The sequence below is a fragment of the Eleutherodactylus coqui genome, chromosome 5, assembly GCF_035609145.1.
Source record: "Eleutherodactylus coqui strain aEleCoq1 chromosome 5, aEleCoq1.hap1, whole genome shotgun sequence".
Taxonomy (NCBI): Eukaryota; Metazoa; Chordata; class Amphibia; order Anura; family Eleutherodactylidae; genus Eleutherodactylus; species Eleutherodactylus coqui.
In genome coordinates, this window is record NC_089841.1 from 219,362,531 (window position 1) to 219,387,189 (window position 24,659).

At 44.6% G+C, this 24,659-nt stretch overlaps 1 protein-coding gene across 1 annotated transcript in view; it reads left to right on the plus strand.

Annotated features, from left to right (window-relative positions):
• LOC136628938 (hemicentin-1-like) overlaps nucleotides 1-24,659 on the plus strand; it is a 103,718-nt gene that overhangs the window by 40,485 nt on the left and 38,574 nt on the right. Inside the window, exons 8-10 of the mRNA XM_066605011.1 lie at nucleotides 19,692-19,832; nucleotides 21,202-21,263; nucleotides 22,675-22,846. Of these exons, the coding sequence (XP_066461108.1) occupies nucleotides 19,692-19,832; nucleotides 21,202-21,263; nucleotides 22,675-22,846 (375 nt within the window). The remainder of the gene's footprint in view (nucleotides 1-19,691; nucleotides 19,833-21,201; nucleotides 21,264-22,674; nucleotides 22,847-24,659) is intronic.

Genomic DNA, 24,659 nt, shown 5'->3' on the forward strand with positions numbered 1-24,659 from the left:
GAGAAGCATATCCATACAGATTATTTAAACATACAGGAAGAAACATTTTGTCACAGTTTAAAATGACCATGAATGCTCTCATAAATATTTTAATTGTATGAGGATTATGTCTTTTAAGCACATCATAAGACAATAGCGATGTCAATAACCATAAAAACAGTAACCTATAAACCAATAAAGGGGGGAAAGGCTAGGGGGTGGGGGGTGTCATCTACGCTGGTTCTTAATAGATTCTGGCCTGAAGACTTGCCATTTGGTTATTTATGGGGTATTTCCCCTGTAATTGTACGTGAAACCCTCAATGAATGATGGGGATGTGTTTGAGTTAAGCGGAAGTAGGGTAGCAGTATATTTTGCGTATTTTGTTTTCCCATTGGGTTAGGGAAGGGGGTTCATTAGTGGGATGAATAGCTTGGCTGCAGATAATAGGATTGTTGGCAGGGAGTCTTTTCTTTGTGTAAAGTTTTTAGATGGTTGCCACAGTGATACCTCCTCCGGTGCCAATTTTAATGAGGTCGAACAGATTTTGTTGATTTGGTTAAATACTTGTTTCCAATATGGAACTATCCCTGGGCAATTCCACCACTTGGTGGCCGCATCTCCAACAGCTATCAGAGGGTGTTAAATTCAGTTTGAATAGTTGATGGGGAGTTTTGTACCATCTCGTAATAAGTTTAAAAGAATTTTCTTGAATACGGATGCATCTTGAGAAACCATGAGAGTTGCTTAGGATTTTGTCTGTATTTTCTGTTTTTTAGCAGCCAACAACTAGTGGTGAAATTAAAATGTTGTCATGAAATAGTATGCTCGACACCACAAGACTACCGAGAACTCATAAGGATATTATTCAAGCGTGAAAACCATTGCCATGTGTAGTCAGCATCATGTGCTTTAGCATTTATGGCTAGCATGCAAAGATGTGGTTAGTATTAGCACTTCATACTGGGATTATAAAGTTTGCAAAATCTACAAATGACAAATCCTCATACCTAAGTCACTGCAATTAAAATCTATTCAAGAATGGCTTATTAGAAAAACCCTAACAACGGTTAGCCCTCCATTATCTTCTCTGTAGGGAGGTGAACATTAGCGGCCACCTTCTAGTTCTCAAGGCCCTTTTACATGGCGCAACGCATGCAGCGAGCGAATGATCAACAATAAATTGTCAGATTATCGCTGATTAGATTTTTCAGGTGGACGTGAAAATAATCGTTCATCTGTCACTGCATCATTTGGTATAATCGGGCATTGTATGATTTGTCAAATAGAAAGCAATGGCAGAAAGAATGATAAGAGGCTACATTCGAATGAGCAGTTAAAACTACCTAATTATTATTCAGTGTAAACGCTTGCCTAACGAATGACATACGATTGCTACCCTGTTTCCCTGAAAATAAGACATAGCATGATTTTCCAGATTTTTTGAGGATGCAAAATGATTTTTCAGGCTTTTTGAGGATGCTTGAAATATAAGCCCTACTCCAAAATTAAGCCCTGCTAACAGTTAATTAAAAAAGTCAATTTAAATAGTGTCCAGGCAGCCATACATGTAAAAAAGTTAAACCTTTTTGAACAAAATTAATATGACACTGTCTTATTTTCGGGGAAACACGGTATATCACTGCTGATTGCATGGTCAAGGTGGTAGCTAATTGGTTCCCCATTACAGGAAAGATCGCAAACTGTAACAGTTGAACTACAGATTTTACATTTCTTTTCACACAAAAGGGGCACAACTCTTAATGGATACAGTCTCTTTGATAGGGCACAATATACATAATGGTTGCACTGCACTCTAGGTGGCTCTATACACTTGAACATTCCAGAACAGTTTTAAAGATCTCTCTCTGTATGTTACTATAAGGATGCATTCAGACGACCGTATATCGGCCAGGTATTCACGCTGGCCAATATACGGCGTTTCTCTCTGCAGGGGAGGAGGCTGGAAGAGCCGGGAGCAGTGCTCTGAACTCCCGCCCCCTCTCTGCCTCCTCTCCACCCCCCTGCATTATTTTCAATGAGGAGAGGTGGAATGGGACTAATTCCCGGAACTCATTGCAAATAGTGCAGAGGGGCGGAGAGAGGATGGAGAGGAGGCAGAGGGGGCGGGCGGGAGCTCAGAGCACTGCTCCCGACTCTTCCAGCCTCCTCCCCTGGAGCAACGGGTACAACACCGCCACCCGCGCCTATCCTCACAACAATCTCTTCTCACAGCCTTGCACAAGGAATGGCGAGCTACTCCTGCCCAGACTTGCAGAGAACTTGTGGAAAGTATGCCTCGATATGTTGCCGCTGTAATACAAGCAAAAGGAGGGCTGACACGTCACTAAATAGAATAATAAAGCACTTTTACTGAAAAACATGCAGTGTCCAAATACTTTTGGCCATATAGTGTAGACTTTATGGCAGTCAACCCCCAATTACACACTGCACACCATTCTCTAGTAAATCAAAGTTGTAACTTCCACCAAGTATAAGTTTAGCATAACCTACCATGGCTCCTTCCCAGGCTGATGTCTCTCATAGACCTAGCAAACTTTCCAGAACTGAGTCCTTCCATGGTTGAAAAATGTTTAGCAACAATCCAGAATGTTGTCTTTTCCTGCTGCTAAAACCACTTCAGCTTCAGTAACGATTCCACATTAGGCCTCCTTCACATGGCTGCACTGTGCGATATCGCTGCGATTTTCTCGCAGCAATACCGCGATTTTGTAGCGCTACAAAGTCACGTGATGCTACAAAATCACGTGACTTTGTAGCATTACGTGCAATGATTTTCGTTGGGGCTTGAAATATAAGCCCTACCCCGAAAATAAGCTGTAACTAAAGGAGAGAAAAAAAAGTATACATTACCTCTTCCGCGCTGTCTCAGGTCCTGTCACTGATCTTCTTCATCATCTGGCTGGGGATTGAAAAATGCTGGAAACGCTTGCTGTGATTGGCTGACACTTAGCTAATCACAGCCAGTGCTCGAAGAATGGCTGTGATTGGTTCAATCACTGCCATTCATTGAGCACTTGCAGTGATTGGCTAAGTGTCAGCTAATCACAGCCAGCGCTTCCAGGAGGCGGGGATTTTTAAATCCCCAGCCAAAAGAGAAAAGAAGATCAGTGCCGGGACCCGGGGAGAAGATGCGGCCAGGCTGACAGCGTGGGAGAGGTGATGTATTTGGTTTTTTTTTTCTGGCAGTTAGGGCTTAGATTATAGCTTTGACAGTAGTATTTGCTACTGTCAAAGTTGCATTGCATCGTGCGATGCAATGCAACAGAAAGGAAGGCTCCATAGGGAAACATGGGCTACAAAACCTCGCGTGTCGTGGGCATATCGCCGGACCTGTGAGGTTTGTGTGTCATTTTGTAGGATGCTATAAAACATCTAATGTATGAAGGAACCCATAGGAAAGCATGGGCATTACATACATGCGATTTGTAGCAACGCTACAAAATCGCGCAACTTTGTCACCCATGTGAAGGAGGCCTTACTGTTTGCTCCCCTATACAGTATATGAGTTATATCCTGTATAAGTGAGAAATAGAGATGAGCGAACGTACTCGTCCGAGCTTGATACTCGTTCGAGTATTAGCGTGTTCGAGATGCTCGTTACTCGTGACGAGTACCACGCGATGTTCGAGTTACTTTCACTTTCATCTCTGAGACGTTAGCGCGCTTTTCTGGCCAATAAAAAGACAGGGAAGGCATTACAACTTCCCCCTGCGACGTTCAAGCCCTATACCACCCCCCTGCAGTGAGTGGCTGGCGAGATCAGGTGTCACCCGAGTATAAAAATCGGCCCCTCCCGCGGCTCGCCACAGATTTGTTCTGACATAGAGGAGGGAAAGTGCTGTTGGTGCCGGAGCTGCTATAGGGAGAGTGTTAGGAGTATTTTTGGCTTCAAGAACCCCAACGGTCCTTCTTAGGGCCACATCTAACCGTGTGCAGTACTGTGGAGGCTGCTTTTTGCAGTGTTGCACATTTTTTTTTTTTGTATATCGGCCGTGCAGAGCATTGCGCCCTGCAGTAATTATACATACTCCAGGGCCAGTAGTGGTGGTGAGGCAGGGACAGAAGACATATATTGTGAGGCAGGGACAGAAGACATATATTTATTGAATATAGGCAGTGGGCCTTTCCAAAAACATTTGGGGAAAAAAATCTATTTGGGCTGCCTGTGACTGTCCTCAGTGTACTGGGTCTGTGCTGGGTGTAGTTGTCCTCCTAATTCATACGCAGCCAGCTAAGTGTTACAGCAGGCTTGCGCAAAATTATTTCCTGGCTCTGTGTTGGCTGTTAAATCACCGCTGTATTCCAGTCCACAGTGCAACAGTCTGCAGTTATTTTACATACTCCAGGGCCAGTAGTGGTGACGCAGAGAGAGAAGACATATACAGTGTATATAGGCAGTGGGCCTTTCCAAAAACATTTGGGGAAAAAAATCTATTTGGGCTGCCTGTGACTGTCCTCAGTGTTCTGGGTCTGTGCTGGGTGTAGTTGTCCTCCTAATTCATACGCAGCCAGCTAAGTGTTACAGCAGGCTTGCGCAAAATTATTTCCTGGCGTTCCGTAAGCGAAGTCAGCCTCCAACCACAGGCTAATAAGCGGCACATTTAATTACAGCGTTCTGTTTCTGCACTACTGGTAATACACCATGCTGAGGGGTAGGGGTAGGCCTAGAGGACGTGGACACGGGCGAGGACGCGGAGGCCCAAGTCAGGGTGTGGGCACAGGCCGAGCCAGTGCGGTGGCCAGGGGTAGAGGCAGGGCCAGACCGAATAATCCACCAACTGTTTCCCAAAGCGCCCTTTTGCGCCATGCCACCCTGCAGAGGTCAACGTGCTCTACGGTGTGGCAGTTTTTCACAGAGACGCCTGACGACTGACGAACAGTGGTGTGCAACCTTTGTCGCGCCAAGATCAGCTGGGGAGCCACCACCAGCATGCGCAGGCATATGATGGCCAAGCACCCCACAAGGTGGGACGAAGGCCGTTCACCGCCTCCGGTTTGCACCACTGCCTCTCCCCCTGTGCCCCAACCTGCCACTGAGATCCAACCCCCCTCTGAGGACACAGGCAGTACCGTCTCCTGGCCTGCACCTCCGCTGTCCTCGGCCCCATCCAGCAATGTCTCTCAGCGCAGCGTCCAGACGTCGCTAGCGCCACTGTTTGAGCGCAAGCGCAAGTACGCCACCACGCACCCGCACGCTCAAGCGTTAAACGTGCACATTGCCAAATTGATCAGCCTGGAGATGCTGCCGTATAGGTTTGTGGAAACGGAGGCTTTCAAAAGCATGATGGCGGCGGCTGCCCCGCGCTACTCGGTTCCCAGTTGCCACTACTTTTCCCGATGTGCCGTCCCAGCCCTGCACGACCACGTCTACCGCAACATTGTACGCGCCCTTACCAACGCGGTTACTGCCAAGGTCCACTTAACAACAGACACGTGGACAAGCACAGGTGGGCAGGGCCACTATATCTCCCTGACGGCACATTGGGTGAATTTAGTGGAGGCTGGGACAGAGTCAGAGCCTGGGACTGCTCACGTCCTACCCACCCCCAGAATTGCGGGCCCCAGCTCGGTGGTGGTATCTGCGGCGGTGTATGCTTCCTCCACTAAACCACCCTCCTCCTCCTCCTACGCAACCTCTGTCTCGCAATCAAGATGTGTCAGCAGCAGCATGTCGCCAGCAGTCGGTGTCGCGCGGCACGGCAGCACAGCGGTGGACAAGCGTCAGCAGGCCGTGCTGAAACTACTCAGCTTAGGAGAGAAGAGTCAGACGGCCCACGAACTGCTGCAGGGTCTGACAGAGCAGACCGACCGCTGGCTTGCGCCGCTGAGCCTCCAACCGGGCATGGTCGTGTGTGACAACGGCCGTAACCTGCTGGAGGCTCTGCAGCTCGGCAGCCTCACGCACGTGCCATGCCTGGCCCATGTCTTTAATTTGGTGGTTCAGCGCTTTCTAAAAAGCTACCCACACTTGTCATACCTGCTCGGAAAGGTGCGCCGGGTCAGCGCACATTTCTGCAACTCCAAGACGGACGCTGCCACCCTGCGGACCCTGCAACATCGGTTTAATCTGCCAGTGCACCGATTGCTGTGCGACGTGCCCACACGGTGGAACTCTACGCTCCACATGTTGGCCAGGCTCTATGAGCAGCGTAGAGCTATTGTGGAATACCAACTCCAACATGGGCGGCGTAGTGGGAGTCAGCCTCCTCAATTCTTTACAGAAGAGTGGGCCTGGTTGGCAGACATCTGCCAGTTCCTTGGAAACTTTGAGGAGTCTACCCAGATGGTGAGCGGGGATGCTGCAATCATTAGCGTCACCATTCCTCTGCTATGCCTCTTGAGAAGTTCCCTGCAAACCATAAAGGCAGACGCTTTGCACTCGGAAACGGAGGCGTGGGAAGACAGTATGTCGCTGGATAGTCAGAGCACCCTCATGTCTATATCTCAGTGCGTTGAGGAGGAGGAGGAGGGGGAGGAGCATGAGGAGGAGGGGGAAGAGACAGCTTGGACCACTGCTGAGGGTACACATGCTGCTTGCCTGTCATCCTTTCAGCGTGTATGGCAGGAGGAGGAGGAGGAGGAGGAGGAGGAGGAGGATCCTGAAAGTGATCTTCCTAGTGAGGACAGCCATGTGTTGCGTACAGGTACCCTGGCACACATGGCTGACTTCATGTTAGGATGCCTTTCTCGTGACCCTCGCGTTACATGTATTCTGGCCACTACGGATTACTGGGTGTACACACTGCTCGACCCACGGTATAAGGAGAACCTTTCCACTCTCATTCCCGAAGAGGAAAGGGGTTCCAGAATGATGCTATACCACAGGGCGCTGGTGGACAAACTGATGGTAAACTTCCCATCCGACAGCGCTAGTGGCAGAAGGTGCAGTTCCGAGGGCCAGGTAGCAGGGGAGGCACAGAGATCAGGCAGCATGTACAGCGCAGGCAGGGGAACATTCTCCAAGGCCTTTGCCAGCTTTATGGCTCCCCAGCAAGACTGTGTCACCGCTCCCCAGTCACGGCTGAGTTGGCGGGAGCACTGTAAAAGGATGGTGACGGGGTACGTAGCCGATCGCACGACCGTCCTCGGTGACGCCTCTGCCCCCTACAACTACTGGGTGTCGAAGCTGGACACGTGGCCTGAACTCGCGCTGTATGCCCTGGAGGTGCTTGCTTGTCCTGTGGCTAGCGTCTTGTCAGAGAGGGTGTTTAGTGCGGCTGGGGGAATCATCACGGATAAGCGTACCCGCCTGTCAACCGACAGTGCCGACAGGCTTACACTCATCAAGATGAACAAAGCCTGGATTTCCCCAGACTTCTCTTCTCCACCAGCGGACAGCAGCGATACCTAAGCAATACGTAGGCTGCACCCGCGGATGGAAGCATCGTTCTCTATCACCATCCAAAACGGGGACCTTTTTGCTTCATCAATCTGTGTATAATATTCCTCCTCCTCCTCCTGCTCCTCCTCCTGAAACCTCACATAATCACGCCGAACGGGCAATTTTTCTTAGGCCCACAAGGCTCAGTCATTTAATTTTTGTAAACAATTTTTATATGTTTCAATGCTCATTAAAGCGTTGAAACTTTCACCTGAACCAATTTTTATTTTAACTGGGCTGCCTCCAGGCCTAGTTACCAATTAAGCCACATTAACCAAAGCAATTAATGGGTTTCACCTGCTCTCTTGGTTGGGCATGGGCAATTTTTCTGAGGTACATTAGTACTGTTGGTACACCAATTTTTGGGGGCCCTCGCCTACAGTGTAATCCAATTAATTTTTAGCCCACCTGCATTAAAGCTGACGTTATATCAGCTGTGTTGGGCACTGCAATGGGATATATTTATGTACCGCCGGTGGGTTCCAGGGAGCCACCCATGCCGTGGGTCCACACGGAGTTGTAACTGCATGTGTCCACTTCTAAAGAACCCCAGTCTGACTGGGGCATGCAGTGTGGGCCAAAGCCCACTTGCATTAAACATGACATTACCTCAGCTGTGATGGGCACTGCAATGGGATACATTAATGTACAGACGGTGGGTTCCAGGGAGCCACCCATGCTGTGGGTGCACACGGAATTCCCATTGCGGAGTTGTACCTGCCTGTGACTATTTATAAAAAACCGCAGTCTGACTGGGGCATGCAGACACCTTGACAGAATGAATAGTGTGTGGCACATAGGTTCCCCATTGCTATGCCCACGTGTGCAGCTCCTGATGGCGGTGGCACAGGATTCTATTTCTCATTGCTTCTGTACAGCATTGTGGGCTATCGCCCCACCCCTTTTAAAGAGGGTCGCTGCCTAGCCGTGCCAACCCTCTGCAGTGTGTGCCTGCGGTTCCTCCTCATGGCAGACGCACTTATAAATAGACATGAGTGTGGCGTGGCATGAGTGCAGCTGAAGGCTGCGCAGGGACAATTTGGTGTGCGCCGTGGACACTGGGTCGTGAGGGGGGGGGGGGGTTGGGCAGCATGTAACCCAGGAGAAGTGGCAGTGGAGTGTCATGCAGGCAGTGATTGTGCTTTGTTGGAGGTATTGTGGTGCTTAGCTAAGGTATGCATTGCTAATGAGGGCTTTTCAGAAGTAAAAGTTGTTGGGGGGGGGCCCACTCTTGCCGCTATTGTGGCTTAATAGTGGGACCTGGGAACTTGAGATGCAGCCCAACATGTAGCCCCTCGCCTGCCCTATCCGTTGCTGTGTCGTTCCCATCACTTTCTTGAATTGCCCAGATTTTCACAAATGGAAACCTTAGCGAGCATCGACGATATACAAAAATGCTTGGGTCGCCCATTGACTTCAATGGGGTTCGTTACTCGAAACGAACCCTCGAGCATCACGATAATTTCGTCCCGAGTAACGAGCACCCGAGCATTTTGGTGCTCGCTCATCTCTAGTGAGAAACTGATGAGGAAGCCTCTGTGTCAGGGCTTGAACCCACAATCTCTTGCATACTAGTCTAGAGCTCTCTCTGCTAGGCTATCAGGCCTTGGACAGTTCCATTGCTGAAACCTAGCCTTGTTCTGTCTCATGATAGAACTGAACAGCGCTGAGCCAACACCCATTGACTTTAATGGAGTCCATTCATTTTCCGCTCAGATACCCAGCTTTTTGGTCTAAGAGAAAACACTGCATGCAGCGCTTTTCTTCCAGTATTTTGTGCCGGATCCGCGATGGAACTTCCATCCAGAGGCTCCAACGCATATGTGAAACCACACTCAGACAAACATAGAGGCACACAGTGTTAATCTGCAAGCTGCCTATACGTTGTTTCAATCTTTTCCCAACCCCCAGACAAAGCAAGTCTTGCAAATGGTCAAACGAGCCTATGAATCCTGGCTGAGTAAGAAAGAACACATGTACACCCATCCATAATGCTATTAATACTGCCTATATCAAGTTATTGCCCAAGCCTGGTAAAGATCTTATTCAGGCATCAGTGTATCGTCCGATATCTTTAATAAACACAGATTTAAATTGATAGCAAAAATAATGGCGGAGTGGTTCGCCACCATTCTCCCACGGTTAATTACACCTATTCAAAAGACATCCAGCGGTGTCCAATATCCATAAAATACTAACTATTCTCGACTACATAAAAGTACGTCTCTTCACTCTTCTTCAGGGATTCTGACTATTGATGCTGAAAATGCCTTTGACAATGTATCATGGAGATAGTTGGTGGCAGTTTTGGACAATATGGGCTTTCGTGGATCATTTTGTATGTATCTGTGGAACTTTTTCAAATCCCCAATGGCACAGATTTACACACCAGGCTTTTTATCTTCACCCTTCCCTTTGCAAAACGGCGCACAGCAGGGATGCCCACTATCAACGCTCCTATTTAATATTGAGCCATTACTTCGTAGTCTTGAGGGTGACAGTGACATAGAAGGCATTAAAATATATCATACAGTTGTCAAATCTGCATTTTCTGCTGACGACATACTTATGGCTTTAACCCAATCGCAGAGATATTGCTAAGGTTTTTGCCTTACTGGAGTCCTTTGGAAGACTATCAGGATTTACGGTCTACCCTACTAAATGTGAATTATTAGATATAGTGGATCATTTCCGATTTATTTGCACCTTCGATGTGACCCGTTATCTGTACAATTACATTGAAATCATTTAGGCTGGAAAAATAAAAATAGCGAAACTAGAATAATGTGGTTGCATAAATGTAAACCCCCTCTTCTATTTGGGATGTTGTTGTGTTCAGAATTAGGCAATCACACTTAAACTCATGATAAATAGTAGTCAGCACACAGCTGCCATTATTTACAGGGATTCTGATTTACCCTATATAAAGTTCAGCTCTTTCAGTAGGATTTTCCTGACATTTGCATTCTTCAGCAAAAGTCATGTTCCGTAAAGAGCTTACAATGCATTAAATGAACCAAAAAATTGAGAAGGCATTACATCTACCATAGAACACAATGAAGATGTCATCAAGAAGGGGATTAAACTTAGCACAACAGTGACATTACCAAAAAAGTGCATGTCCCTCAAAAACTGATGAAAAGATAAAAAAAATTAGTCCTGGAGGCTGCCAAGAGGCCTACAGCTACATTAAAGGAGCTGCAGGAATTTCTGGCAAGTGCTGGTTGTGTAGTTCATGTGACAACAATCTCCTGTATTCTTCATATATCTGGGCTGTGGGGGGTTGGGGGAAAGTCAGAGGCCTGTTCTAACAAAGAAAAACATCCAAGCCCGGCTATGTTTTGCCAAAACCTATATCACGTCTGCCAAAAATATGTGGGAGAACTTCCCCTGGACACCGTATTTCCGTGGGCACATCTTCTGAAATGGGCATGTTTTAACTAGGCCCATTTGGCAGGAATACTCTTTCTTTCTCTCCCATTTCAGTTTCATCTGCAACTATAAAACAACCTCATTTATTTGTGTGCACCCTCCCCATATTGAGCTTGACTAAAGAGGCTTTTGAGGACCTTCGAAGCGTGCTGCTCTTTACAGACAGAAACCCTTTTGTAGCTGCATATCATATAGTTAGTTTTTGTTTTAGGTTATTTTTGTTTAATTGGAATAAAGAGTTGTACTTCATAATCCCTACTTGAATTCTTTTATAAACTACCTTGGATACTACCGTGTTCCCCAAAAAGAAGACACTGTCTTATATTAATTTTTGCCCCAAAAAGGGCATGGTGTCTTATTTTTGGGAAGGAGGGCTTATACTTACCTGGTCCACAGCGTCCCGATGCCTCACGATGGTCTTTGGCTGCACTGCAGTAAACTTCGTCCTCCTCGTCTCACAGCTGAGTTTCTTCCTGGTGAATGAGCTTTGAATACCCCGACTCCAGCAAAGCGAGTGCTGTGATTGGCTAATCGAGCGCCAGCAGCCAATCACAGCCGATTGCCTGCTGGCGCTCGAATAGCCAATCACAGCGCTCACTTTGCTGGAGGTGGGGTATTCAAAGCCCCGTCACCAGCAGAAGCTGAGATAGCAGACAGAGAGGATTCAGCAGTTTGCCGCAGCGCCACCGCGGACCAGGTGAGTATTAATTATTTGGGGGGGGTGGGGGCATGTTAGCTAGGTACTATTTTCGGGGAAGGCTTTATATTTCAAGCCTCCCCCGAAAACCTAGTAGGTCTTACTATCGTGGTAGGACATATTTTTGGGGAAACACTGTAAGAATTGGTCCATTTTCATAATGGACTCCTCTATGAAGAAAGTGAAGCAAACTTTTAATTTCCTTTTATCTGTCCACCAAGAGCATGGGGATGTTATTTTCTTTTGTTTTCTGCTTTATACAACTGAGGTATCTGCTATATGCTGTGGTCTTTACCTGTGGCACTCTCCCTGCGTTCTGAAGTTGTTTTCAGGGATTTGGTGCTTTGGACACACCACCATATTTAAAATGCCCCTGGTCCAGTGATCAAGGTATAACTTTTTAGCTATAATTCCAAAAGGTGTAATTGGCGCAAAGCCAATACTGCGCATCATCAAAAGAACACCACAGCCACAGTGAAGATGTTGAAGGCATCAGTATGCTTTGTGGCTGTTTTTCTGTTGGAACTGAGGTTTTAGTCACGCTGGAGGGAATTATTAACAGTCCCAAATATCGGTCCTTCAGGCATCTGCTAAAAAGGTAAAGATGAGAAAGAATTTCCACTTTTGGCATGACAATGAGCCAAAGCAAAGATCTAAATAAATGGCTTTGCCTGAAAAAGATCAGTGTTGTGGAATGGCCCAACCAGAGCCAAGACCTGAATCCCATTGAAAATCTGAGGGCGCTACACACGAGATGGCCTAGCAATCTGACAGATTTGCGGCGCTTTTGCAAGGAAGAGTGGGCAAAGATTGCCAAGTCAAGATGTGCCATGCTGAAAGACAACTACCCAAAAAGATTGAATACTGTCAGAAAGTCAAAAGATACATCAATAAACTATTAGTTTTAAGGTGTGCATATTTATGCAACAACATTATTTTAATTTGTATTTTTTTTTTCCAGTTTTTCCACCCTGAGGGTGCGGGCAGACGAGCGTAGGCGTATTTACGTTTACACGAGCGCAACGTATAATCGCCCAAGCGATCGTTTTTCACCAATCACGACCAGAGCTAGAAAGCGTATTTTCGTTTGTTCCTACTTTGCAAACCGTCTTTTCGGCGATCGAATATGCGTTGGCGCGTATTTCGGTCGCATATGTTCCGTTTTTTTTTCGAATTGCCGTTTTTACGCGCCGTAAAATCGCCCATGTGAACGAATACATTCGAAACCATTGCTTCAGATGGTCACGTATATACGTTTGGTCGCAAAAACGCGCCGTTTATGCGCTCGTCTGCCCGCACCCTAAAGATTTAAATTTGTTTTTCAATGGAATTGTACAGATATGGGTCACACGGAAGGTGGAAATAAATCTAAAAATGATTCATCTCTATCGGAATGACAAATAGATGGCATTTTAATAGGGGTGTATACACATTTTATATCCACTGTATCTCTCCCAGGTCAAGTCTACGCAGCTTTACTACCTTTGACACACCTGTTATTGTAGTCAAAGCCTCAATTAGCTACCTAGGTACAGTATCGATCCAATTACCCTCCTTTTATATATAAAATGTTAGGGGAACATCACAGTTGGAATATTCTTTTTTGGGAAGGTGCCATCTAATAAAGAGGCTTAGTTTATCAAAAACTCTCTATCCACTCCAAACTATCCTCCTATTTTTGAAGCATGAGAACCTTAATAAATTCTGAACAGCTTTTGTTTTGTTTTACGCTTGAGACATTGTACTGGATGGATCTTCACTTGTATGGAAACGATTTTGTAAAGTTATAATCCGACTATTTACATATTTGGTGTAACGGTTTATTCATTCAATGCTTATTGTGGGAGTTTTTGTATTTTAAGAAAGCAAATCTAAAAAAAAGATTTATGCATTGAACTCCATAATTATTATGTGTGCAGCAAGCTCCAAAGTTATCCCCAATGACAGCTTCACACAGCCAGAATGTTAGAATTCAATTCTATGGCTCTTTAGCTGATATCTGAGTGGACTTTAAAAACCCAGAAACACTCAAGGCTGCCTGTCCACGTGCCGTGGACAAGAGGCCTAACTTGGATTGGTAAGGAAATTAGTGTATGGCTTAACAGAAATAGAATATTTGTTTTTAATTACTGAAACATTACTTGAATATTGCTACATAAAGTTCTATAATATTGTTGGAGTAGCAGGCACTCGCTAACGTAGAACATAATTACAATATTGAGAGTTTGCCCACCATACAACTTTGGAACTCCCACAGTCCTCTGAAGCTTCACACAGATATGCAGTACAACTACATTTAAAAATTTCCAATAAAACTTTACTTTTAATAAGTATTGTAAAAACTACAACATTTTTATAATGTATAATAAACTGATTTCAGTCAAAACAAGGAATATTATTATGTTAAGGTGGCACAAAGGTGGCTCTATTACCTTGTGGGTCACCTGACCAGGTGCACTAAGAGGGCATTATTACTTTGAGGGTGTACAAACAGACAATGATTTCCTGTGTGGTGGCACAATGGAGGCATTAGTATTTTGTGGTGGGCTCAGTGGGGAGATTATTACTGTACTGGCACACTATTACTTTGTAGGGCACAAAATAAGGCTATTATATTATTATGGCACGGGTGGGGCACTATTACATTATGGGGGCTAAAAGGAGACACTATTACATTTTGTGGGTGCTATTACATTATGGGGGCACAATGGGAGCACTATTAGATTATGTAGACAAAATGGAAAACTACAGTAGTAGCTTATGGGGGCACAGAGGATGCATTACAACACAATGGGATATAAGGGCGTACTATTACCTTATGGGGCACAGAGGGGGCACTATTACCTTGTGGAGCAGCACAAGGGTGGCACTATTGAGTTATGGGTGCACAATGCGGGTGCTATTACTTTATGGGGACACTAGACCAGGAGCAATAAAAAGGCATTATCAGTTTGAGGGAGCAGAAAAGTTGAATTTTTACTTTTTTGGGGCACAAAGGATCCATTATTATGTTGTAGTGGGGTCATTCCGTGTCAGTTCAACCAACACTCCCGGTCGACCATCTCAGATTTCAATGAAACTTTGCACAAAGATAGACCCTGACTAGAGATGAGCGAACGTACTCGTAATGAGTACTTACGCACCCGAGTACCGCCATTTTCGAGTACTTCAGTACTCGCGCGTAAAGATTCGGGGGGCGCCGGGGGGCGGGGAGAGGCGCGGCGGTGCGGGGGGTAGCAGTGGGGAACAGGGGGGAGCCCTCTCTCTCTCCCTCTCCCCCCCACTCCCCGCCGCAACCCCCCGCGCCGCCACGGCGCCCCCCGAATTTTTTCGCCCGAGTACGGAAGTACTCGAAAATCGCGGTATTCGGGCGAAAAAGGGGCGGGGCCGAGCACGTTCGCTCATCTCTAACCCTGACCCTAAACTAAGATAGCCAGAATATTAGGCTTCAAAGTGCTTTGGTTCACGAGCTACAGGTCTTAATCTAGGGGGTTGTCATGTGATTACAGCGCGCAACCTGAAAAAAGTGGCGATTTCGATCCATTGCCAAGCCAGTTCTAATGACTCTAGAGCAATGAAACTTCACACACTAGGAGAACTTTTGGTGCTGAATCCAGCTAAGCTACTCAGACTGCCACTCTTATCATCATTCTGCCACCATTGCATGTCAAAGTAGCTGAAAAATTCTATCGCGCAAAATAAAACTCATATTTTAAGCAGTAATAACTCATAATCAATGCAATCCAACTCAGCTATGAATTTATCAATGTGTACTCCATAGAAATGTTTCTCATTATTCACATTATGGACCCAAAAGGATGCATAGCTCTTAAGATACAATGAGTCAAAAATAGCAAAAAACCCTTTTTTGCTAATTTTTCCCTTTTTCAAAGGCGAAAATCGGAATGTACCGTACTCCATTTTTTTTTTTTCATTTTTGTTCTATTTGGAAGAGAATTTTTTGCTCTACAAGATTCAATGTTTTTCATTTTGTTCCCAGACCTTCTAGATGGGAAAATATCGATGCCTGTGAAGGTCCTATGCACTCGCGGAGGTGAAATTTATTTGTGTAATAAATAACATTTACAACTAAATAACATTTATAACTAGTTATTTATTACACAAATGCTAGCCTTAGATAATCTTAGTATCCAACATGGATAGAGTGCTAAATAAGCCCAGTGATCACTGTAATATACCACAATCATTATGCAACACTCAATGATATTCTGACCATCTTAAACCAAAGCTTGTGGCTCACCTGAACCCGCCATGCAATTTTTGATCACATAACTAGTTATTTATTACACAAATGCTAGCCTTAGATAATCTTAGTATCCAATATGGATAGAGTGCTAAATAAGCCCAGTGATCACTGTAATAGACCACAATCATTATGCAACACTCAATGATATTCTGACCATCTTAGGCCAAAGCTTGTGGCTCACCTGAACTCACCATGCAATTTTTGATCACATAAGTTTCTTGAGCACAAAAAGTTGTCTCATTCCAAAAATAATTTACCTTCCCATGATTTCTAAACTAATTATACATCCATGCAAAACTTACACTTATTTTATTATTTGACCTCCGCGAGCCAGATTAATGCGATTCTCCGCGGTCAGCCTGTCAGTTAGGCTGACTGCGGATATCCATCTGCCGGCTCCTGCTCCCGGGCGGCGGCTCACCCGTGGACAGGCAGCCTTAGGCTGAGGTCACACGGGGCGGAATCCCGCCGGAAATCTCGAGGTTTGGCCGCAGCAAAAACCGCGAGATTTCTGCCGGGAGAAGCGCCGCGGAAAAACCCGCGGCGGCTTTGAAGCGGCCCGGCCACTCGTTCTTCCGCTGCGGCCACGCTCTCCTCTATGGGAATGAAAAAAAATAAAAATAGACATGCTGCCTATTGTAAAGCCGCGGCTGCGGTGACCGCAGCCGCGGTTCCTGCCTGACTTACCGCAGCAGATTGGCCATCCCGTGTGGACGAGATTTCTGAGAAATCTCGTCCATATGGCTGGCTAAACCTGAGATTAGCGGCCGCAGGCGGATTTGCCGCAGCGAAATTCCGTGCGGAATTTCCACGGCAAATCCGCCCTGTGTGAACCCAGCCTTACTCTATCATTAGTGCAGTCTCATTCTTGGCAGATGGCCAGAAGACACTCGAGCTTTGTATCTAACTGAAAGGAAAGTGAAAGTAGAAACTTCATCCCTCCCAGTTTAGACTGCAGTGATCGAACAGGTAAGGCACTGGTTTTTGTACTTTATGCAGCATGTCCGGACCCATACGGCTGGGATCATTAGCCTTTATATGCCTTCGATATACAGCGCAAGGAGGGATGTAAATATTTAGAAGGAAGTATAGTTAAGAGGGAATGCTTCATTTAATGTAGCACTACAGATACTATAGAAGATGGATAGATAGGTAGTGTGTGTGTATTATATATGTATATACACACACACACAAACACAAACACAATAAAACCTCTACTAATGTTGGTAATCCGTCCGAAAGCAATCAGCTTTACCTGAAACCGTTGCTACTCGAGGTAATTATTTCCATAGGAATCAATGTAAATCTAATTAATTTATTCTAGACATTGCAAAAAAACACACCAGACCACATTTAATGGAGAATGAATGTGGTCCTTAATACCAAAAACAATAATTAATAAATATAAAAGACTACTGTAAAGAATAAATGAACATTTAACAGGTTATTGAACATGTTACTGTGTGATATCTGTGGTGTTACATAGGACTGCAGGTGACATCTGCTGTACTACAGTACATCATCTGTCCTCAGCGTTGTCACTGTGTTCTCTGTGCTGTTACATAGGACTGCAGATGACATCATTATCTGTCCTCAGCATTATCACTGTGTTCTCTGTGGTGTTACATAGGACTGCAGGTCACATCTACTACATCATCTGTCCTCAGCATTATCACTGTTTTCTCTGTACTGTTACATAGGGCTGTAGGTGACATCTGCTGTACTACAATACATCATCTGTCCTTAGCGTTATCACTGTGTTCTCTGTGGTGTTACATAGGGCTGCAGGTAACATCTGCTGTACTACAGTACATCATCTGTCCTCAGCGTTATCAGTGTTTTCTGTGGTGTTATATAGGACTGCAGGTGACTTTATTATCTGTCCTTAGCGTTATCACTGTGTTCTCTGTGCTGTTACATTGGAGTTCAATTGTACAGTACTGTTCTAGTGTATTACCTGTCGCCGATGATGGAGAAGGGTGGGTTGCATTAGTAGCAGGAGGAGGAGATACCGAACAGGAGATCACGTGGGTTCAGCAGCAAGGTCAAGTGGGCCGGCATGCGCCGGTGTTATTAGAGGCAGCCAATGTTACAAAAAAAAATGGCCTTACTCGAAAACAGCCCTAGTAGATGTCAATGCTAGTAGAGGTTTTAGTGTTTATATATACCCTGTTTCCCTGAAAATAAGACGCACTCTGAAAATGCTTTTTCAGTATTTTTGAGGATGCTTGAAGTATAAGCCCTACATAAAAATTGAGCCCTATTTACAGTTATTAAAAAAGAACAATATAAATAGTGTCCAGGCAGCTGTACATGTAAAAAAGTACAATCTATTGGAGCAAAAATTAATATAAGACACTGTCTTATTTTCGGGGAAACATGATATCTGTATGTATATATATATATATATATATATATATATATATATTATATTAGCGGAGCATTACACAGAATGAGCTGCAGAGTGTGCTAGTTAGGCATTCTAATACCTGCAATAGGGAAAGAAAGGGTTAATACCCTAGTTGTAGCAAGAGCTAGCTACAAAAGAGGCAGCTGTGTAGGAAGAGAAGAGAGAGCACCAGTGCAGCAGAGCTGAGGGATGATTACAAATACAAGGGCGCTTGTTAAAAAGTACACTTTATTATAAGGGTTCACGTCCATAAGCTTGTTTTCGTCGTGTATTACGGCTGCAATATACGGCCGCGTGACACGCGGTAAATGGAGTCAATGAAAGTAAATAGACTCCATTTACATGAGCGTGTAAACACTGCTTGTAGATACGCGCAAGAAATAGATCGCAGCACGCTCTCTTTCTCGGCCTATTCTTTTCTATGGGCAGCATATGCAATGCTGTCCATGCACAATATATTGCATACGTGCGGCGATTCATGTACAACCCCGCTATGAAACAGAGTGGGGAATTAAAAAAAAAAGGCAGTCACACTGCGCATGACCATGTGCGTGAGATACGCAGTTATGCGCAGTACACAGGCTGACCATACAAGGCATACCTAAAATTTCAGATGGCATTTCGGAATAAGCTGCCATGTGTGTATATGACTAGTATTTCCAGCTACGACTTGCATATGGAATTTTCAACAGTTTTCCACTCTGCAAGCTCTATATCTATACCATTTAAGCTCTATACCATTTATACGGGATGACGATCGTTTGGATTTTCCGTCGATCCAGCAGGAATACTCAACGATTATCGTTCAGTTATTGAATGCCCCGACTGAACAACGAACAAGAATTGGTTCATTTCTCATTCGTTGTTCATTTTCTGCATACAGAAAACTGAAGAATGGATTGACCCGTGTAAACAGGCAGTCGGTCACTCATGAACGACTGCCTGCTTACTGTGAATGGAGACGGGCGGCCACAACGATCCCCGGCCCTCTCTGCCATTATTCATTGGTAGTGGTAGTGGATTGTCCAGTATAAAAGCACCCTAATTGTCACTTTTCCTTGAGCTGGTGGGTGGAGACCAGCTTTGTTTAGTGGCTAAGGTTGTATGCAGTAAATTACATATAAGTAAGATGTATTCTGGTAATGTTGGAAATATTAAGTGATGCTTACAGATATTAAAGTTAAATATTTTCTGATATAGAAGGTGAAAATGATCCCGAAGACAGTCACACATACGCAGTTCTTGTAATGGGGTCAGTTGAGCCAAGGGTAATTTTATATTGCTGAAATGTAATCTGAAATCTTGTGACTCAGTAGGCATCATGATGTGTAAGGAGATCTCAGATGCATGAATCAATGCATTATATGATGAGATGTTCCTACCTTTTCAGTTTCAGTATTATGGCATACATAGTTTCAGACTCAAAGTGCCTATGGTATTTTCCTGGTATAGTCAATAAATTGATATTGAGAAAGTTAGTTAATTTAACACTGTCACTTAGAGACTGTCTATCACAAGTATATTATCATGCTGTGTAAAGAGGTTGTCCCATCACAGAGAACCATCAATACGGTAGATGCTGGTCTACGAAGAGTCATATGCCTGATCAATTCCACTGAGGCAACTGTGTGCAAACTGCATGGTAGGATATCAAAGTACTGTATATAGCCGGGTACATGAAAATGGTAATATTACCTTTTCTTCTCTGGACAATTATTCTTCCAGTCCTCTGCAGTCCAATCCCTGTACAATATTTTCTCTGATGAAGTCCCCTTCAGACTGTTTGGGACATCTGGAAGAATGATTATCCGGAGAAGATAAGGTGAGTGCTACCACGATGTTATGCCAACAGTAAAGCATCTTATTTATGAGTTGGGTTGTATTTCACCCAAGGGAGTGGGTCCACTAATAATTTTGCCTAAGTACACTGCCGTGAATAAAAAATGGTATCTAAACACCCTCCAAATACAACTTCTCCCAACCATCCAGGAGCAATCTGATAATGAACAATGCTTTTCCAGCATGATGGAGCACCATGTCATAAGGCAAAAGTGATAACTAAGTGGCTCAGTGAACAAAACATTGAAATGTTGGGTCCATGACAAGGAAACTCCCCAGATCTCAATCCGATTGGGAACTTGTGGTCTATACTCAAATAGCAGATGGACAAGCAAAAACACAGAAATTGTGATAAACTCCAAGCACTGATTAGGCAAGAATGGGTTGTCACTGGAATTCTCCCTTTGGTGTCAACACATGTTTGGGCGATTTCCTGTAATGCTGTGCTCTAGGCATAACACGGTAGTAGAGCAATTCTATCAATTATTATAAGTGATCCTTTAATGAGAAAGAAGCTCACTGAGTATCCAAATGTAATTAGTTATCAAGCAGTTATCAAGCAGGGATTAAGAGTCCCTAATGAAGTAGACCAATTCTAGAATCCAGGAAAACTAGACATTTTCTCCAACGTTTTGGGATTTTGTGTCTACTTTTTGCTTTCTATAAGCATGGTGTATCAATAAATTTAGAATCGTTTGGCTAAGTTCACACTAGTGCTTTTTAGTTTCTGCCTGGCTGTTCTGTCATAGGAGCAGCTAAACAGAAAGAAAACGCTTTGTTTTTTGGGCACATAGACATGAATTGAAACTCCAGACCTTCAGTTTCAATCCGTTTGTCTATTTTCTGTTTTTTAGGGCTCCTACGCACTTGTGTTTTTTTTAACGCTGTGTCAACGCAGTTTTTTTTAACGCGAATGTCAATAGGACTTTCTAATGGTAAAATCGCATCGCACAAAAATCACAAAGCACAAAGTTGCGATGCGTTTTTAACATTACAAAAGTCCCATTGATGCTCACGTTAAAAAAATCACAAGTTTCGTTTCCAGTTTAGAAAAGCAAAACCAAAACGTATTGAAACACTTCAATTTTTTAACATTGTTTTCAATGGAAAATAGATGCAAACGGAAAGCGATAAATTTGCTTCCGTTTTACTTTTGTTTTCTTTACATTTAGCTGCTCCCAAAATGGAACAGCTAGATGGACACAACGCTAGTGTCAACGGGCCCTTGTTGAAGGTGCGGCATGAATGGGTTCTATGAACTGCGTAGTGCGCGTGCGAATATAGTCTTATGAATCCGGCCTAACAAAAGTTAAATGCCAAATACTAAATTCAAATTCTCAAGACTGAAGCCTCACTAGTCATTCTTGGGGTTATTGAATATCTTAGCAATTTTCTTCTTAGCAGATTATGCTTTGCTTTCTCAAGAATTGTGACTGTAACAAAAGCTTTAAAGCAGAGACTAAACATTTCAATGGAATTTCCCTCTATTGTTTCCTAGTATTGATTGGAATGCAACATGCTGGTTCCTTCTTTTCTGCAGAATTGAGGTCTGCAGACGTGAGGTCTGCATGCACATCGGATAGTTGGCTAGATACGCAGAAATTAGCCAACTTTTCTCCAAGTATGGAAGCCTTTCTAGTGAGCCCTCTTTAAAGGGGTTTTCCAATTACCTAGAATTGCTCCACAACCACTCTGTACTTCCTGGTAGCTGCAGAACCGGGACGTGTGACTCCTGCAGCTAATCACTGACCACAGCAATGACCTTCTATAACCACTAATTGCCTGCAGCAGTCACATGTCCTCGTTAGCAACAGAGTGGCTTTGGAGCAATTTTGAGTAATAGGAAAACCCCATTAATAATATTCCTCTTTTTGCACTTAAGCTATACAAAAGTATTCGCCCATTCTAGCTGCCTCATCTTATTCTATGTTTGCCACTATGAATCATGTGACATTTAAATAAAATAGAACATTAGATAAAAGGATCATGAATAATCATAAATCAGAGGTTCTGCATTATTACTGCATTATTATTTATTTAAAAGGGTTGTCCCACTATTGATCACCCATCTTCAGGATAGGTCATCAACAGCAGATCGGCGGGGTTCCACGGGGCAGACAGCTCTGTACAAATGCATAGTGGCCTTGGCTGCTATTGCATGCTGAGTCCAAATCACTTCAATGGGACTCTGTGTGTAATATCAGCCAGGGCCACTGCACAGTGTACAGAGTTATCTGCTTCTGGCAGCAAAGACAGCACCCTACTGTGAGTGACGCTGTGGGGATCAGTTGATTTGTGAAGATCCTTATTTGACCTCCTTTAAGGCACACTGAGTTTTTTGTATGGCATGCTCCAGCACACTACTTATATACTACATTTACTTAGAGTCCAACGAAGTTTGTATGGCCGTACAATGAATTATGCCTCCATGTCATATAGGTTCAGTGCACTGGGCTCTGCCGTGTGCCCGAGCCCTAAAAGAATATTTGCCAATCACCATTACAATCATGATGTAAAGTGTAAGAAGCATCTAAGAGACGCCTCCATCATAGTGAAGTGGCAGACCTTAATTTACCTAATTCAAAAAAACGTGTAAGACGAAGATTGGTGTTTAATCCTAACAAAATATCTTTGTGTGTAAATAGGCATCTCTGGCCGGTCTTACAGATACTGAAAGGTGTGCATTAACCCAACTTTCATCTTATCCTACCTATATCAACAGATTGGAGCTGCATATGTCTACTGATGTTTGTGGGTCCAGAAAAATCATGTTGTACATCCTGCTTTTTCTGTTTTTGTATTTCAACATAAACCTAGGTAAGTGACCTTTTGATTAAAGGGGTTGTCTCGCGGCAGCAAGTGGGGTTAAGCACTTCTGTATGGCCATATTAATGCACTTTGTAATATACATCGTGCATTAAATATGAGCCATACAGAAGTTATTCACTTACCTTCCCTGCGCTGGCGTCCCCGTCTCAATGGCTCCATCTAACTTCAGCGTCTAATCGCCCGATTAGACGCGCTTGCGCAGAAGGGTCTTCTGCCTTCAGCTCGGTCCGGCAGCAGCGGCGTTCTGGCTCCGCCCCCTTGTACGCGTCATCGCGTACCTCCGCCCCGTCATGTGTGCCGATTCCAGCCAATCAGGAGGCTGGAATCGGCACACGTGACGGGGCGGACGGGGTGAGCAATTAGAGAACCACACCTCCAACCTTCTCCCAGGCATGACTAATCCAGCATGCATCCATGCAGGAAAGAGAGACAGCACCTAGCAGTCTCTGCACATGGTGCATTAACCCTTGTCCTACATAACAAAGTGAGAGGTCTTGCCATACGTTGAGGCCACCATGCTACGACGCTGTCGCGACTGACAAGCCGCGACACCTAGAAGTCACCTATGAGTGCTGTTGTAGGATGCGTTCACACATGCAGTTTTAGTTTACATTTTTAATGCAGTTTCTAAGGGCAAAAGCAGTAATGGATCGAAAAAAGAGAAGTTGTAATCCGTCCTTTAATCTTTCTCTGCTTTTCTGATCTTTACTTGGTTTTGACTTAAACTGCATCAATAAAACTGAACAAAAGCTGTGCCAATCCTGAGACCGGGGGTCCCATGTTCCCCTCTTCGGATCACTGTGAGGATGCTTCTTCCACCCGCAGTGCTGTCACATTGAATGGAGAGAATGGCCGAGCATGCGCGGCTGCTGCTTCATTCCTTCCAAGGGGGCGAACGGGAATTGCTGATCGCTAGTACTCGGCTATCTCCGTCAGTCCACTTGAAAGTGAATGGAGTGGCACCATGCATGAGCAGTCATTACTCCATTCAATCACCTCCTCATTGCAGGGGGTGCAGTTAACCCGCAGTGAGGAGGGACACGGGATGGGTGGGGGTGAGACCCGTCCGCTCATAAAGTTATCATAAAATCTAAAGTGGATATGGGATAACTTTAGATTTTGGGATAACCTCTTTAAGACTTGCCTTTGCAACAACATGCAGTCTTTTGGTAGAGTGTGGAAATATCAACATGCTTGAATACATTTTTTACATAAGACACTTCTAAAAATGGAAAAGTGTGTGAGCGGAAGTTAAAAGGGTTTCGTATGGAAATACTTTTATGAAAATGTCAAAATAGTGTGACCTGTGGGGTCTGGATGCTGTGACTACCAAAGGTGTTGGGAACAATGATTCAATGGAAACATGGCTGTAGATGAATGATCACTTCCCTATTATAATATGAGGGCTTTACTGCCATTATTCATTTCAATGAACACTCAGTGAGCATGTCTGCCCTTACATCTGCGCTGGGGGTTCCGTTTTCCTGCCCCAATCAGGAAGCAGAAAAGGGGAATCCCCTTGCCGAATGGATCCATCGTATGACGGAACTGAACAGTGCCGAACGGACCCCATGGACTATAAGAGGGTCCGTTCGGTTCACACTCAGCTGCCCCGCATTTTACTGGAAGAAAAAGTGCTGCATTTCTATTTCTTCCATTATTTTGTGCCGGGTCTGCGACAAAAACGTAGATGTGTAGGCAGCCTAATATACGCTATACACATACTTCCAAGATGAATACTGCACAGGTATCTGGTTCTGGATGGCAAATAAGCTTGGTTCATGTTTTGTGGCATCTGATA